Below are 15,837 nucleotides of genomic sequence, written 5' to 3' on the forward strand. Positions count from 1 at the left end.
CCTACATGACCGAGACGAAAAGAGTCGAGCGCGTCCTCGCCAGCCGCCTTTTCTCGGCCACCCATCTCGCCGGTCTTCTACGCCACGCCACGGAGCAACTCGGTGATGCCGACGCTCCGCCCCTCAGCTTTCTCGCCGTCTCTCGGCTGGAGAACCCGGTAGCGGCAGATCTACAGGCACACCTCGCGCGGTTTCTCACACATTGCGACTCCGTCGACGCATTGAAAGGATTCGCCGTGCCTGTCATCGCCTCCAGCTTTCTGCTGGACCACTATCCCCCGGGCATGCACCGTACGTCCGCGGGCTTTGGTCGATCTGACTGTTACTGACCATACCATCCGCAGTCTTCGACCCGCGAGATGTCTTCCAGATGTTCTACCAAGATGTGTGCTACAACGTGTGTGGCGCCGCCGTCCTGGCGCACGAAGGGTCCACCGACTTCGTCTTGCCGTCTCAATTCTCCAAGATGATCGAGGCCCAGATGGTCCGTATGTTCCGGCAGCTGACGATGGGCCAGTCCGCGGCGTCACTCCATCGACAGCTTGTCGCCGCCTTCGCGGAGGACTGGGGACGGCTTCGGTCTGACAGCACATGTTTTCATTGTCTCCGGCGTCGCCCGCAGTTCTTCCCCGAGTGTGGCCACGGCCAGTGCATGAATTGTGTCAAGGTCTTTGGTGTCACGAGTGCGGCCGATCCGTGGCTGATCAATGTCGACGAGTGTATTCTTTGCGGACGAAACGTCGGCATGAAGATACGAGTGAAGCCGGACACCGCGTCGCTCCGTGTGTTGTGTATTGACGGCGGCGGGACAAGGGGGAAATACCCCCTCAAGCTGTTGAAGCAGCTCGAAGACGACATTGGCCTGCCGGACCACCCTGTGCAGGAAAACTTTGACGTCGTCTTCGGGACCAGCTCAGGTTTGTTGCGAAACGTTGCTGTTGTACGTGTGAGTTGATTCGTAGCTGACACGTCGTGGCAGGCGCAATCAGCGCCGGTGCTCTCTGCATCAACGGCTGGACGGTGGATGAGTGCATTGCCCGCTTCGAGTCCCTATCAAACCAGGCTTTCACGCCTCGCGGGGTCCCGTCCATCCCCATCATAGGCTCTCTCATACGACTGATGATGCAGATACCCTTTTTTGCTACAATTGCTCGTGCCGCGGCGTTGCTTCTTTTCGATAGCAGGTATCCGTCTCAACACATCGAGCGGGCATTGCGAGACATGTTCGGGTCGGAAAGAAGCCTCGTCGACTACTCGGCCGCCGACACGATAGGTGCCATGGTCGGGATGACGGTCGCCACCGTGCAAGATGCAAGCGCCTGCATCTTCACCAACTATAACGGAGTAGGCCAACGGGTCGGAGATCACGGTAGTTTTCCCTTTTCCGATGACGCGGTCCGATGATGCGACTTGATAACGCGATCCAATAACGCGACCAAATACCGCAAACCAATGCTGATGGGATTCACAGAGTACGAGGTGTTGACGACGACCGACAGCGGCGGGCAGGTATCTGTGTGGGAGATGTGCGTGCTTCCTCGGTGTCCATACGTCACGCCTGCATCTTGCCCGTGTCGTGGCTGATCTGACATGCAGCATCCGATGTGCAACCGCCGCTCCGTAGTCAGTATTGACCATCTCATTGCAGCCACGCCGTCAATTGCTACACAACCGATCGCTGCTAACGGAGTCGCACAGCTATTTCACGCCTTGGTCTATTGACGGCCTCGGCACATTCCAAGACGGCGGCTTGGTGGCCAACAACCCCTCCTCGATCGCTTTGCAAGAGGTTGCTTCGCTTTTCTCCGAAACCCCCGACCCAAGCCTCCTGGTCTCGGCGGGTACAGGCTCCTCTCGGGAAGAAAAACAGGTAGCGTGCGAGCCCACCGGGGGATGGCAGGGCTGCTTCCCCTTCCGCCTGTGGCGGGCCTTTCGGACCCTTCGAAGTGACAAGAACGCCTGGCAACGGGTCGTCGCGCACAAAAAGGTCGGTCGATCGGGTGAGTTCTTCCGCTTTGACGTCGAATTCGACGGCCCCGAGCCGCCGCTGGATAGCCTGTCCAGCTTTGACGATCCTGAATGTGATGATGAATGCACTTTTGAAGGCCTGCCAGCCTTGAAGCGACTGCGGCTGTGTGCAAGGGCAGAGCTGTTCGTCTTTGAGCTGCGTGCTTCACAGCCATATGTGTTTTCTGATGGGGCGTACGAGTGCTGCGGACACATACGTTGTCGGTTGCGTGCCCACTCTGCAAGCTTGAAGGAGTTCATGTCGCAACTCGCCAGAAGCAAGGCTCACTTCCGTGTCGGCGGCCACAAAGTAGCGGGTGACTTTGCGCCATACCCGACGATCTGTCCAGACGGCCATTTCGTCTTGGAAGTGAGGTTTCGTGTGGCCAGTCTGCAGGAGTCCCTGACCGTCCGCCTGTGGGAGACTCCCGACGACGGTCGCAACATCAGCGGCTCACCATTTACCGTTCAGCAGCTGGTGCGGAGCCAAAAGCTCGAGCAGTGCTTCGGTACCTCTGATCACCGTAAGAAACGGTGTCGAGACAATGACAATGATGAGGCCAGCCGTAAACGACCGAGATTCAGGCTGTAGCGGTTTTCCGTCAGCAGAAGCGAAGCAGTCATCCAATGCTGTCTCTGTTTTAGTATCGATAGCGCAACAAAGAACAAAAGTTGGTCAATTTTGTTTGATTCGACTCCTCTTCAATTCTGATCTTTCTTGATCTTCTGTGTGTGATATATCAAACAAGGACAAAAAGGTCTCTATAAATGACAGACGATGGTAACTATTGCCAGGCCTAACCCGTCTCATTCATCACAACGATCATCAGAATATGCAGATTTTACTGTCTTGTGCAAGCACAGCACGACTACTAAGTCTGCGAAGGACATGCCAGTATAAGGGGTTTTCGTCTTCGTTCTTCATACTCGTCAATACCTCTTGTTGACCCCAAATGTTGGCGCTGACTGGACTGTACAATGTGGAAGTGAGGCTTGGCGTGCACGGGTCACAATACTCCGATGAAAGGGTTGTGGCCCGTGCACCAGCCTCTCAGTTGGACTTCACCGATGGCACCTGGCGGTTGACCTGGATGAAATGAACCCATCGTGATGCATCGAGAACAGATGCAGGCAGAGACAGAGAAGCGTTGTGACAGTAAGAACAGCGCGGATGCCCAAGATGCTTCGCAAATAGCGTAGGTCCAGGGCGCCGGACCCGCTGAGGACGGATGGGCCACCCCGCCGCCGGCACAATGACAACGGCATCGAACGTTCGCGCTAACTGGGAGTGCCACCTGCCCTCGCAATTTCAGCATCCTTCGCACAGGTGCCAGCATTCGTTCGGCAGGGAGACGTGTGTTTGTTGGAGCTGATGAGGACATCGCTTTCGTCCGATTGTTTCTCAGTCGTCGGCGTACCTCATCCAGCACTAGAATCCAGTGAACATGCATGCCTGTGGAAAGTAAAGTGGTACCTGAACAACGCGACCCTGGATAATGCGAACATCCGTGCAACACAGGAGAACGCAAATCACAATCTTGCCGCGATTGACTGGACACGTTACTTGCAATGTGAAAGTGCTCGTCAAAGTCATCAAAGAAGCCAGTTCTGAAGCGCAAGCTCTGATTTCTGACATTTCCCCCATGTTAAATCCCACATCTTGGTAGAACGGATCTCGGGCTGTGTGGGTCCAAACTATGGTGAAAATGCTAGCAATTTACGATGATAACTGATCGATTGTTTGACCCTCCTTAGTTTCACACGCTGATAGCACGCTGTCATGTGTATTCAGACGCAACAAGACACCTTTTGGTTGAGGTAGCCCCTGAACGGACTACCTGTGGGGTTGTGGTTGGTGGCCAAATCCGGCTCTGGTAGAGGCTGCTACAGGTGTAATCTGCCAAGCAACACAAGCTACAGGCCCCACCCCTTGCTCGGTTAGCATGTCATCACGACACGGGCCGCCAATTGATGCTCTACTTTCGACTTTTTTTGGCGCATGGTTCCTGGGTTCAATGGCCACAAAAGCCAGACTCCGCCGAAAGAAAATGGAGCCCCACAAGTACTCAACCATGAAGCTCTCGCTCGGGACTGCTTCTGGCTCCAGGAACTTGCAGAGCCCTATGCATTTCCCTTTACTCGATCTCGTGGTCATTCACCAAGAGAATGAATACATGCAAGGAGAGTTTCGTCCCGTTGGATTTAATGTCAGGATTTCCCTCCGAAGCATGGTGGAAGGATCACCGTTGTTTATCCCACATGTCCCTACGTCAAACCCTTACAGTGAATTTCACTGAGCACCCACTATCCCGACTATGCCTCTCTCACCGCAGGTTGCACAAGAAATCAGAAGCATCGTCGATGATGCTGTTGTCGACCCTAACCACGTACCCGGAACGACTGTAGTAGTCGTCGACCGCAGCGGCACCGAGCACATCACACACTCTGCGGGGAAGCGCGGAATATCATCCAATGAGCCAATGACCATGGACAGTGTATACTGGATGGCGTCCTGCACAAAAATGATCGTGGGAGTCGCATGTATGCAGCTGGTAGAGAGAGATCTCCTCAAGCTGGATGACTCTGACCACCTGGAGAAGTTGTGCCCGGAATTAGCTGACTTGAGCGGTGCCGTTTTTTGTATGGCCTCGTCTACTTCGTTTTCCGATATAGGTGAGAGCGAGATTTGTCCTTGGTATGTTGCGTTCTCTATGTCTTCGAGGTTGGCCTCCTAGGGGCGTTGGGAAGAACGTTCTCCTGAAGAGTTCAGCTTTTCCTTCTGGCGTGGTAGCTGCTTGAGAGGTGGCGGGGTTTATGATCTCTGGCGTGACAGTTGGCGTTTGGTTCTGTCTGGTTCGGGCCCATTTGGCGATCCTCCAGAGTGATTCTGGTGATTCTGCTGCTGTTTCTACCGCTTCACGGTGTGTTTTCTGTAGCGTCTTCCTGACGATCCGGCCTTTCTTGTTTCGTGCTATGAGGTACGCCTCCCAGCTTTGTTCAGTGTGTTCCTTGTTATCTTGTCGACGTAAGCGTTTAGTTTCGGTCAGGATTTTCGCGCATTCCTCGTTCCATCCTACTCTCGACTTAGGGGAGCCCATTTTCATTGGTATCCCTTTGTCAATGGCTGTGGTGAGGGCTTCTGTTATTTCCTGTATGTATCTGTCTAGGGCTGCTTTCGTCCTCGGCCTCTTTAGCGGGGGAAGGGTCCGTTTGACGGCTTTCATGAAGATGGTTTCATCTATGGCCTTCCAATTTCTCTTTTCTTCATGTTGTAGTTGCGCAACTGTCAGGTCTAGCAATGTCGCGATGGGAAGGTGGTCTGAGTCGTGGTTTACGTTGTCGTCTACTCCGCATTTGATGAGCCTGTCTACCAGCCCGACCGTGGAAAGGAAGAGGTCTATCGTTGAGCAGCCGTCCCCTTCCATGTACGTGATAGTGCCCACGGGCAACTGGTTGACGAGGTCAAAGTCGTCTATGAGCTCTATCAATTCTCTCGCTTCAGCATCTGACGTCCGGATTTCGCTTCCTCCCCATAGCTCATGGTGAAGGTTGAAATCCCCCACCACTATTTGTTCGATGTGGTGGTTGGCTTCTAGCGTTTTTCGTAGTTGCTGTAAAGATCTCATCCTGCCGTTGTCTTGGTTTTGCGGGTTGTATATGTTGTGGATGGCGATTTCAGTGTTCTGATCTGCATTTAGTCCCAGAGTGAGGGTGCAGAGATCTTTGCTGTGTTCCTTGAATTGCCACTTGGAGTGGTCTAGCTTCTTGTTCACAAAGAAACAGACTCTTGCAGGGCCTTCTTCCTTGTTTGAAGGGTAGCAGAGGTGGAAGCGGTCCTTCGTCGGGTGATGCGTTGTGGCGTTGTAGGGATTTATCCATGGCTCCTGGATGGCGAGGATATCGTAGTTGTCGATCCTAGGGTCGCGGAGGAGTGTAGCCATCACCACATCTCTCGACTTTCTTACGTTGTACTGTAGTATCGTGAGTGTGCTTTGTGTGATCATTCGCTGTCGTCGACGACAGATACCGTAGGGATCACAGGACACCCGTGCGGGTGGTAGCACTATTCGCAAGTCTCGTGTGTGAAAGATGCTGCTCTCTGTTGTTGTTAAGTTCTAAGTGAAGCTGTTGGTATCACAGCATAGCATACACGTATATCGATTAGCCTCTCGGCAGGATGAGCATTAATGATCTGTACGTAGTTACTATTGCCTGACGAAGGGAAGAAACGAAGGCCATCGACGCATCGGCCTCGGCTGCTCATACAGGCAGCCAGACAGGCCGAGCCTGCATGAACTGCCCTGTGGCCGGTTCACGCGAAAGTCACTGGCCCCATATTTTACGCCCGCAGGCCCGGGTGTGGGCTGCCGCGAAGCTTCGCGGCGGCTGCATGGGCAGTTGGCCCATATCGCATCCGGAAGACTTTTGACTCTGTGAATTGACAGCAGGTCAACTTGCTTCTAGGCAATCAGTAGCTACATTGTACAGCATTATCCGCCCGCCGTAACTTTTGAATCCAGCTGCGCGTCGTGAAGAATATTTATCATTGAAGAGTAGAGCCCAGGCTCCGGCCTTTTCCACCTCTCACCACTTGGAAACACCCCTTTCCGCAGCTTGTTGACCCATATAATCAATGGTTGATAGTACGGTGTGAAACAATCTGCTGCAATCTTGAGAAAGAGACTCTCATCACCAACCGTACCAACTTTTGATAGAATCAACTTGTTGTCACTCTCGTAATTCCAGCTGTCAAATTCAGTGGGACCAATGTCCTTGCCGTTCTCGTCGTAATGGATACATATCCAGAACAGCACCCAGAAGAACGACTCGAGGTCATGCATGAACGAGTGCTGCTCGCCCAGCAGCGCCCCAATAGCCATGAAAGCCCGCGTGCCCGTCTTGCCCTTGGCACCCGAAGCACCCTCACGTTGCTCCCGAATGGCGAGGTCAAGGTCGATCAAGAATGCAGGCCAGGATGGATTGCTACTGTCCTCGTTGATCATGAGATTGTTGATGGAGATGTCTCTGTGGAGGATGCCCGCCTCGTGCAAAGACTCATGACCCTTAATACAGCCTACCAGGGCAGCAAGCAGCGCTGATCGAGAGCTCGCCTTGTAGATGGGCTCGCCGCGATCCCGGGTAATGATACGTAGATGAACCCGATTTGACGGTGCACTAGAGGCCTTTGTTGGAGATACAGAGCAGGACCGCTTGCTTAAAGGCAAAGCAGAATCAGTTTGGCTGGACAGACGCTTCTTGTTGGTGCTACTGCGGCCCTGTCGAGGAACATCCTTTGACACGTTGCTCGTTGGTAATTGGCGTCCTGGACGGTAGTTTGTTGCTGTAGTGATATCTAGTCCGTGACGAATGTTGTTCCAGACATCATCGTTTGCCTCGTGGACATGAACCGTTTCGTGGTGATAATAACGGGCGACATTTATAACCCCTTTGTCTGCCACCTCACGCAAGAGATCACCCTCCTCGTTGCGTTCAGGGTATTGCCACGAATCTTTGACAATGAGCAGCGTCTCTGGATGTCCTTCAGGGTGGGCTTTCCAGCATGTCGTAGCCCGGCCAGCCACACAGCGTGCTCGTAGGATTATCCCGTCAATTACAATCTTCTCCATGGAACCATTCCGCTCAATCTCAATAAAGCGTTCGCCGTTCAATGTCATGACCGTCGGATCGAACCCCAAGGCATCTTCGTCCATCCATAGAAACCCAAGAACCGTGGACACGAACTGCAACCCATCTTTGTTGATGTCGAACTGCTCTGATGCAATGGCTCCAAGCCGGTCAAATGCCCACACTCTCATGAGAGACCCACAGAGCGTAAAGCCCAGGACAAAGCGTCGGGTGTCCTGTGCAGCGAGCACTTCCCTCGCATATCTCCCGAGGTCGAGCCACGCCTTGGAAGCTGTGTCGGCAGACGGGTTGCTCTTGAGTTCACCGGGCACCAGCACCTGCTTCCAGTGGAACCGAGACCCTTTCCCAGCCTTGACGTGGTTGACGAACCCGACATCCAGCTTCCGCTCTGCTGTGGAACCGTGTATTGGCTTGTTGGGTTCTGCTAGAAGCCTTCGCTGATGTGTTGTGTTTGACCGCTGGGCGTTGGCGAACACTGATAGCTTCTCAATGAAGCCCCCGAGCCACTCCAGCACCTTTTTCTCGTTGGCATCCTGGGGCCATCCCTGCCAGCCATCTTGAAAAAAAAGATCGCCACTATCGAGGCAGCACTGATCGAAGAACTCCTTGGATGCTGGCTCAAGTCCATGCACACCTCCAAAATATGCGTGTCGAAAGCCGGGAAGCCCGACATACATAGTGCCAAGCTCCCTTTTCAGTATATCGTCAACATATCTGCGGTGTTCGGACGAGTTCGCAAAACTGCTCGTGTTGTGCAGCCAGGGTGTTTGTTGAAGTGAAGAGGCTATCGTTCGGGGAGGCGGGGTGGCTTCGACGACAAGACTCCTAACTTGAAGCCAAATCGATTCATCGTCAGGGTTGTCGGCAAGGGCTACTCTCAAAAGAGGTTTAATGCGGTCGAGGTAACAGTCATCTTCAAGCTGGAGTTGGAATCGGAGCAGGTCACTGCGGAGAGTGCCGCGGCCTGACGGTGCAGGCAGCAAACGCGCAGTCGGAAGGCTTTGTAGTGTCGAAAGAAGAATGAAACTGAGATTTCGGAGGTCTGTCAGAGTGGTCAATCAGTGGACAAACCGCCGTCGCGTTTTCATTCATACCTTCCAGCTCGAGCTGTTCCACTGCTTCTGACCTGTTGGTAGAGTCTCTGCAAGTTGATTGAAACAAATCTAGAAAAGAAGCAAGACCGCTTGCAATAGGATTTGCTTTGATAATATCGGACTCTGACTGATCGGCCATCGTGGGCAGGATGCACTTGGTGAGACGGAGGTGGATCGTTTCATTTTAGAGAAGTCGCGTTGGGGAGCCAAGTTTCGCTTGGCGCAATGACCGAACACTGCAGATGGCCTGATCTGGGAGAATGTTGTTCCGGAACCTGGGATGGAAAGATTCGAAACAGTGGGTCTATGATGAAGGACAGGGTCCAGATGCCCCGGCGCACCGCTGTGGTTCGTCGGGTGTGGTCCGTGCAAAAAAGGGTGCGGGCAACAGGCGTGACCGTTGCCCGTTGTGCGTCATTTCACTGGGGCGACAAAAACCAACGCCTGTTTCTCTACTTCTGCTTCTGTCAAAATCCCGATGAATTAGCGCCGTATCATCTGGTGTCGCCTCAAGGAGCAGCTTTGGACAGAATCTACTCGCCGAACTCAGCGCAGGACGACCCACACCGCACACCGTGGAGCAGATTCTTGCTCCGAGTCGATGATCAATAACGCCTCGGTTGATTTTAGCTCTACAAGTGTTATGGCACGTACATACATTTTTGTGCAATCTACCCTTAGAGGCTACTTCGTTACATTATGAAGAGGACTTTCAGGTCCAGCAATCTACCCGACAAGATTTCATAAAGTGACAAGACGTATGCAGTGAAGCACCAAGTACCGGCCCGCTGGTTTTAGCTGCTAGAAGTACTGCAAAATACACGTAAGTGGAAGCGGTTAAGAGGCAGTCATTTGTGCTCAACCGTACAGTATGCGCGCGAAGGAAATGATAAAATTCCTATTATCCCAAACTCGCTTGTCTGTGACATTCGCCAAGGGACCAGGTTTGGCACAAGTCGCGGCGGCAAAGGGCTATCTCGGCTTTTTGCTAGATTGTCACAGGCTGGGTTCACACAGAGTGGTAGAGTCACTGACTGGTAGGTAGGGGTCAGTTGGTTGTGTTATTTCGACCTGCCCCCTCCCTCCTGGTGGGTAGAGGCACTCTCCTTTTCTACTTGGCCCTTCAACTTCCTCGGTCAAACGATCCTCCGGTCCCCTTTGTTGAGGCGCTAGTGCTCCCCCGGTGCCCCCCCGGTGCCCCCCAGGTGATCCCCCACCTATTCCGATATCGCCCGTCCCGCCCTACGCCCCGTAGCGCTGCGGCCCGGCCGCCCGGCCCTGACATAGATGTCCACTGTCAGCCCCCGCATTGTGATCCAACTTCACAGTTCGTCGTTTCACTGATTAGCCAGTCTCCCTTACTCGCTAGGGGAGGCTTTTGTGCGTGTAACTTGCCATCGCCTTGCAGTCTCCAGAACTTTGACATACATGGTACAATCTTGTGTTCCTCGATTTTGCTCACAACGGCCGCCCATAAGGTTGTGCCGCTTAACATCGCAGTCACCGCGCCTCAGTGCATACCTAGCACGCAGGCGGTCAGCACATACCTGTAGACCTGCCTTAGCCAGACTCCGAAGGCCATTGTCACTCGCTGCGCATCAGCGCCCTGCGCAACATGTTCTCCGGTCGAGAAGTCCATACCTATCGATTTCATGGCCCTAAACGTACGTCAAAAGATATCATCTTCAATCCCTTCTGCAATGCCTAAAAGAGATGGGCACATTTGACATGCGTATCATCACTTATCGCAGGGCGACGGAGCTAAGTCTCATAAGCTACAACGATACTACCGTTGCAGAAACACAGGTACGCTATTTTACTAGACAGGACCTGATAAGTCTTTCTCATACTGTACTGTACGACCCAACAATTATACTTGTAGATCATCGTACCCAACCCCGCTCAGGTTGAAATCTTTTCCATGAGCTTATTGATCATCTATTGGTAAGTGCGTATCTTTGTGTCATACCCCGCGATTCTCATATCGATGAGGTACCTCAGCTGCATCTCCGTGGAACCCCCAAACGAGATGTTCTCGGATTGAAGAAGCAGGCAAACTTCTGCCGCAAGGTCACCTTCTTCATCTTGTATCGAATGTGTATCGCCACTTGCCCCTATCATGCTCAGTCTGCTTGTAACACTCCACTTGAGGCATTACTTGGCTGATGCACTCTAGACCAATCATCTTGAGACCAACGTGGGGAATGAGAATCCAGATTAATTACATGTTGATTGGATCGCCCCCGCACAATCTTGTCCATAGCCGCTTGCGTTGTACGCGAGGCTAACATCCTTTCATTAAAGTGGACTAGTGGATATAGGCATCCCCCAGGCAGACAGGCTGGGCGATGTTATCAACAAAAGAGCGCGCTTCCCCGCTTCTCGCCACGTCTTTTCAAGATACTTGTCCTAGGCGCAGTAAACATCTATTACCTGTGCATGCCGGTTGCCGGAGCTGAGCTGCATCGTGACAAGGGAAGCATGAGCACACCAAACGTATCTACATATGCCCAATGATTGCGCGCTTGTAGCACATACAAGAAGCCACATGTACCTGCAGTGAAGTGGCTCAACAACACAATAGCTGCCGACTCGACGCTATCCAGATGGAGCAGGTGCTACCATCGGCGTCTGGATATCATAGTCTTGCCGATGGGTAACTGAGCAGTGATTTGGGCCAGCAGGATGTGCATGCTGAGCAATAACCACGTTGGGCGCCTAGCCTCTACTTTGACCTCGGTAACAGAGAACGTTATCTACTGTACTGCATTCACCGGCTGCAAGTCTAATGCATGATGCAGAGCTTACGCCAACAGAGCGGTGTCCGGTGAGACGTCTGTAAAAGTAAGACAAACCACTGCGCTTCATTGACCACAACGGGGAAGGTGTGTGGTTGCATCCGGTCTCGCGTTTGGGAAACAGCGACCACCTCCAACAAGGGTCGTGCCTGCCTTATGTGCCACAGGCAGAAGTAAATCGAAAGTTGAATTTGCGGGGTGCTGGGCAGATGGATGAAACGACTTAAAAGGCAGCACTGGGGCCTGGTGGTATGTATGCCCGAAAACCCATCAACATCAAGCTGCGGTCAAACATGGCGAAAAAGAAGAATACCTCAAGGGCGGTGTCGCCGCAGCAGACGCCAGAGCCTCTCATTCCTGACAATTCTCTCGATGTTGGACCTGAAGTATCGTAAGTTTGTGGTCTTCATTTTGATTGACGCTTTTGGTTAATAACGATGCACAGCCCTTACTCAAGCTCCAGCTGTACGGTCTACTTCAAAGGCGGGCGGCAGTTCATAATTCCCTATGATTTACTCCGGTCAAGCAAAAAGCTCGAGGAGATCTACGGTGGCTGGTGCGAAATCCGCCTTAGGGACATACCGGACGAAGCAGGCCATGTGCTCATCCACTATCTTCATACTGGCACGTGGCAAACCCTGAGGGTCAATAATCCAACACCCGCGGTGGTTCACTCCACTCAACTCAACATCAGCCTACATGTATATGCCGCTGCACAAGCCTATGAGCTTCCGGATTTAGCAGAGCTTGCTAAGGGAAAAATCTCTCACTACGCGGGACTGTTGCCTGACTTGGAGACCCTCGTTTTGGCATCTGATGCTGGTCGACTTATTGGGGAGGACGACTTATGGTTCTCTGCCTTTATCAGACTACGCATTCGGCAGTTGTTCGAGGATCCTGCTTCATTGAACAAAACGAGATTTTTGGGATGCTTTGACAGCGCGACAACATACACAAGAATGCTAGCCAAAGGCCTCATTGACATCTGTTGCGATAAGTCGACTTCCGTCAACCCCACTGCGTCCCAACCTACGTCTCAATTTGAAGTATACGCTGCATCGGAGTCAGGGCGGGAACCTGTGGTAGGACTTTTTCCAGTATCCACGCCGACTCCTTCGATGGGTGCCACGAAACACGAGTCGGAATCGGCGGTGATATTGACGCCAGAGTCCGAGACGGCCCGCTCGGCATATTCCGCGCAGCCCAAGCCGGAATCAGCAGTGGAAGTCCTGCCAGAACCCGAAGCGGCCCCTTTGGATGTCGCGGTGGAGCTCAAGCCGGGATCAGCGATAGATTGTACGCCAGTACCTCTCACTGAGCCTGATCTGAAAAAGAAAAAATTGACAAAGAAAGAAAAGAAAAGGTTGGAGCGGAAGAAAGAGCGGTTTGCCGCTGCAACTGCTACCTTAGAACAAGCGGCGGAACCCGAGCCTGGTCTATTGATAGACGCTGCGGAGCCATCGGCGGAGTCGGCCGTACACTGTCTATTAGGGACCGAGGTGGCCCCCATCGATGCCGCAGAGCCCGAGCCCGAGCCCGAGCCTATCCCTGACCTTGATTGGCAGGCTGAGCCTAGCTCAGAGCCCGCAGGAATTGAAGCGGAGCCATCGGCGGAGATTGCGACCGAGCTTCAGCCGGACTCTTGGGCGGAACCCAATCCAGAACCTAACCCCGAACCAGCGGTAGAGACGGAAGAATTTCCATATGCACAGCCCAAGAAGGGCAAGAAGAAGGACACCAAAGGGAAGAAGGGCGGAAACCAGGATGTTTGCGTCTGGAAGGCAACGCATCTTGTAGATGGCGGGTGGGAAAGTTGTTTCAGCTGTCGGCAGTACGTTGGCAACTTCGTGTCATCCTATCATCAGTCGAAGGAAAACAGTGCTTTGGGAATGTAAGGCAACGATCAGAATGCAGACTAAAGCACTAGCCTCTTCTCTCGACACCGAAATCTCCCAGCAATGTACTACGGTCGTTCAAAATCATTGTGATGGTCTTTTCTGCCCTTCCATATGTTCCATATGACCTTCTCAGACTCGTTCTGATTTGGCAAACACATCCTCTAAGCCAGCTGCTTTTCTTCAGATGTCGGGGTTTGATCGTGTATTCTGTCGTCTGTTCTCACACAATCTGGAACATTTACTGCCCCCCCTGTCCTCCTAAGCTGGACATTAGTTGTTCGTCGCTTACTGGTATGATAACACCTACGAAACGCCTCTAGGCCATAAACGACCTGGAATTCTGTCGTCGTGTTGACTCGTATTCACAAGATCAGGACTGTGTCACAAGGTCAGGATTGTGATTAGAGCAATGGCGAAGAAGGAGCGGTCGGGCTGATCTAAGTACATTAATCGATAGGATTTCTAGATTGATATACATAATAAGAAGTGACAGTAATTACGAATCCAAAAGCACTAAGAAGTGTATGTGCAGCACGCCCCGAGCTCAATTACTGTGAACCCAAGAGGTATTTCGTCTCAGCCCTACTTTCTTTTTGGTTTGGGAAACCCATCTCTCCGCGTTGCTCAAAGCACCCGGGGGAGAGCCCCTGTTTGCGAGAAGGAAAGAAAGGATGTCAGCTGGACTGAATTCCAACTCGGGTACCACGCCTACAAATTCAATCGCCAACCGCTGAACTTCCTGGTTGTTCTTGGCTCGCTGCTCCACATCAGGCAGCTCCTCTTCTGACTGTTCAAATACAGTACGGAACAGCTTTGTGATAACATCGGAACCGGCAAGTTGGAACTCGATTTTCCTGTCGACGCGGCCAGGTCGTATCAGAGCATCATCTAGATGCTCTATGTGGTTTGTCGTCATGATGAGAACACGCCCCTCCTGCGAAGCCACGCCGTCGAGGACATTTAAGAGTCCAGACAACGAAAGAGTCCCGGGCGTCTTGGATGAACCTCGTGATGCCTCTGATCGAGAGTCGAACTCATCAGTGTCGGTCTCCCGGGATCGTGTCGTTCCGACTGCGTCGAAATCTTCAAGTAAGACGACACAACGTTGAGGAAGCTCGGTGAACAAGGCACTAAGTTGCACGTCGTTGATGCCGGCAAGACTAAGTACGTAAATGTCCAGCCCGAAACAGCCGGCGATGGACATACTGAGGCTCGACTTTCCAGTTCCAGGGCAACCATATAAGAGGTACCCTCGCCGGTAGGGTATCCCCCGGTTAGCGTACCAGGCTCGCGCTTTCGGGTCGAGGAATGAGCGAATGTCCGCAAGAAGCATCTGCTTCAGCTCCTCGTTCATGTGTCCATCCACAAAGTTCGCCCAGACAGGAGTTTTCCAGCGGGCCCAAATCGAACTGGCGGTTCAGGACGTAATAGAGCCATATTTAGCCAGCTTGATTGCCGATACAAGGCAGAAAGCTGTATTGTGATATGTGGTCGACAGGCTAGATAGTTAGATCTTTTGGGGTGCCCAATTCGGGTGCAGATTGTTGGAAGCCTACTAAGGCAGCACTGACCAGTGGCGGGCATGTCTCTGCCCATTTACCTTGCAGAACATGTCAGGTCTTGAGCGGTCTTATCTTTCTTTCCCTGCTCACCGTGGTGGGCTGTGTCTGAGGCGGCGGTACCCACAAGGTCCATTCGCATCTGTGCCTTGCTCTGACGGTCAAACTGATTCCTTTTCTTTTGGTTTTGGCATTGAAAGCACCTATGAATTTGTGGCGCCAACAACCCGTTGACCGGCAAGGTTCAGTCAACGAATCGGGGGAGAAGCCCAAGAAGACAGGTCAAGGGTGTGCAAACCCCTGCACAGTCCAATCTCGTGCTGGGGTTCTGCAAGGCCTGCGCACAAGGAAACTTGGTGTAGGAAGTAACTGCCGCGAGATGTCATCGCAGGCCTTCTCTTGACTGCGTGGATATCAAGGCCGTCGTTACGCTATGGACTCGTCGCAGCACTGTGGCCGCGACGTTCTCCATATCGACGAGAAACCCTACCTATCCCCAAGGGTGCCTTAGGATTGCAACGAGGCCACGCTGACGGCCTTGCGTGTTACCCTACACTCACAGCGCAGCTGGGCCTCCGAAAGACATCGGTATGCGGTTGGTAAAGAGTGTTCCACAGGATAGTCCAGACGCCTTGGTCCTCGCGAGCCCTGGACGAGACATCCAAGGTCGGTGACCAGTATCCGCTCCGATACAACGCCAGAGGCAATTTAATACAGTCCTATTTAGTCTGATTAAGGGAGGGTTGGGAGACGCAATTCACTAACAGAAGAGAGCAGATCTTGTCACGTCGCATCGAGTGATGGTTACCATCAGACTCGAATGATCCTACAAGGA

General features: G+C 52.7%; 3 protein-coding genes across 3 annotated transcripts; 1 reads left to right on the plus strand and 2 right to left on the minus strand.

Annotated features, from left to right (window-relative positions):
* Positions 1 to 6,341: 6,341 nt before the first annotated feature.
* On the minus strand, positions 6,342 to 9,810 carry CDEST_01968 (Putative fungal-type protein kinase). The gene is made up of 2 exons (XM_062918127.1): positions 8,748 to 9,810; positions 6,342 to 8,695 (listed from the first exon to the last, which is right to left on the minus strand). The coding sequence occupies exons 1-2, from the start codon at positions 8,884 to 8,886 to the stop codon at positions 6,498 to 6,500; spliced, it is 2,337 nt and encodes a 778-aa protein (XP_062774178.1). The 5' UTR covers positions 8,887 to 9,810; the 3' UTR covers positions 6,342 to 6,497.
* A 1,784-nt stretch (positions 9,811 to 11,594) lies between these two features.
* Positions 11,595 to 13,440, plus strand: CDEST_01969 (uncharacterized protein; the record flags this gene model as incomplete). The annotated part of the gene is made up of 2 exons (XM_062918128.1): positions 11,595 to 11,936; positions 11,991 to 13,440. The coding sequence occupies exons 1-2, from the start codon at positions 11,797 to 11,799 to the stop codon at positions 13,438 to 13,440; spliced, it is 1,590 nt and encodes a 529-aa protein (XP_062774179.1). The 5' UTR covers positions 11,595 to 11,796.
* A 499-nt stretch (positions 13,441 to 13,939) lies between these two features.
* CDEST_01970 (Putative AAA+ ATPase domain, ATPase, AAA-type, core) lies at positions 13,940 to 15,009 on the minus strand. The gene has a single exon (XM_062918129.1). It carries the CDS (start codon positions 14,795 to 14,797, stop codon positions 13,988 to 13,990), a length of 810 nt encoding a protein of 269 aa, XP_062774180.1. The 5' UTR covers positions 14,798 to 15,009; the 3' UTR covers positions 13,940 to 13,987.
* Positions 15,010 to 15,837: the final 828 nt, after the last annotated feature.

The sequence above is a fragment of the Colletotrichum destructivum genome, chromosome 1, assembly GCF_034447905.1.
Source record: "Colletotrichum destructivum chromosome 1, complete sequence".
NCBI classification, from domain to species: Eukaryota; Fungi; Ascomycota; class Sordariomycetes; order Glomerellales; family Glomerellaceae; genus Colletotrichum; species Colletotrichum destructivum.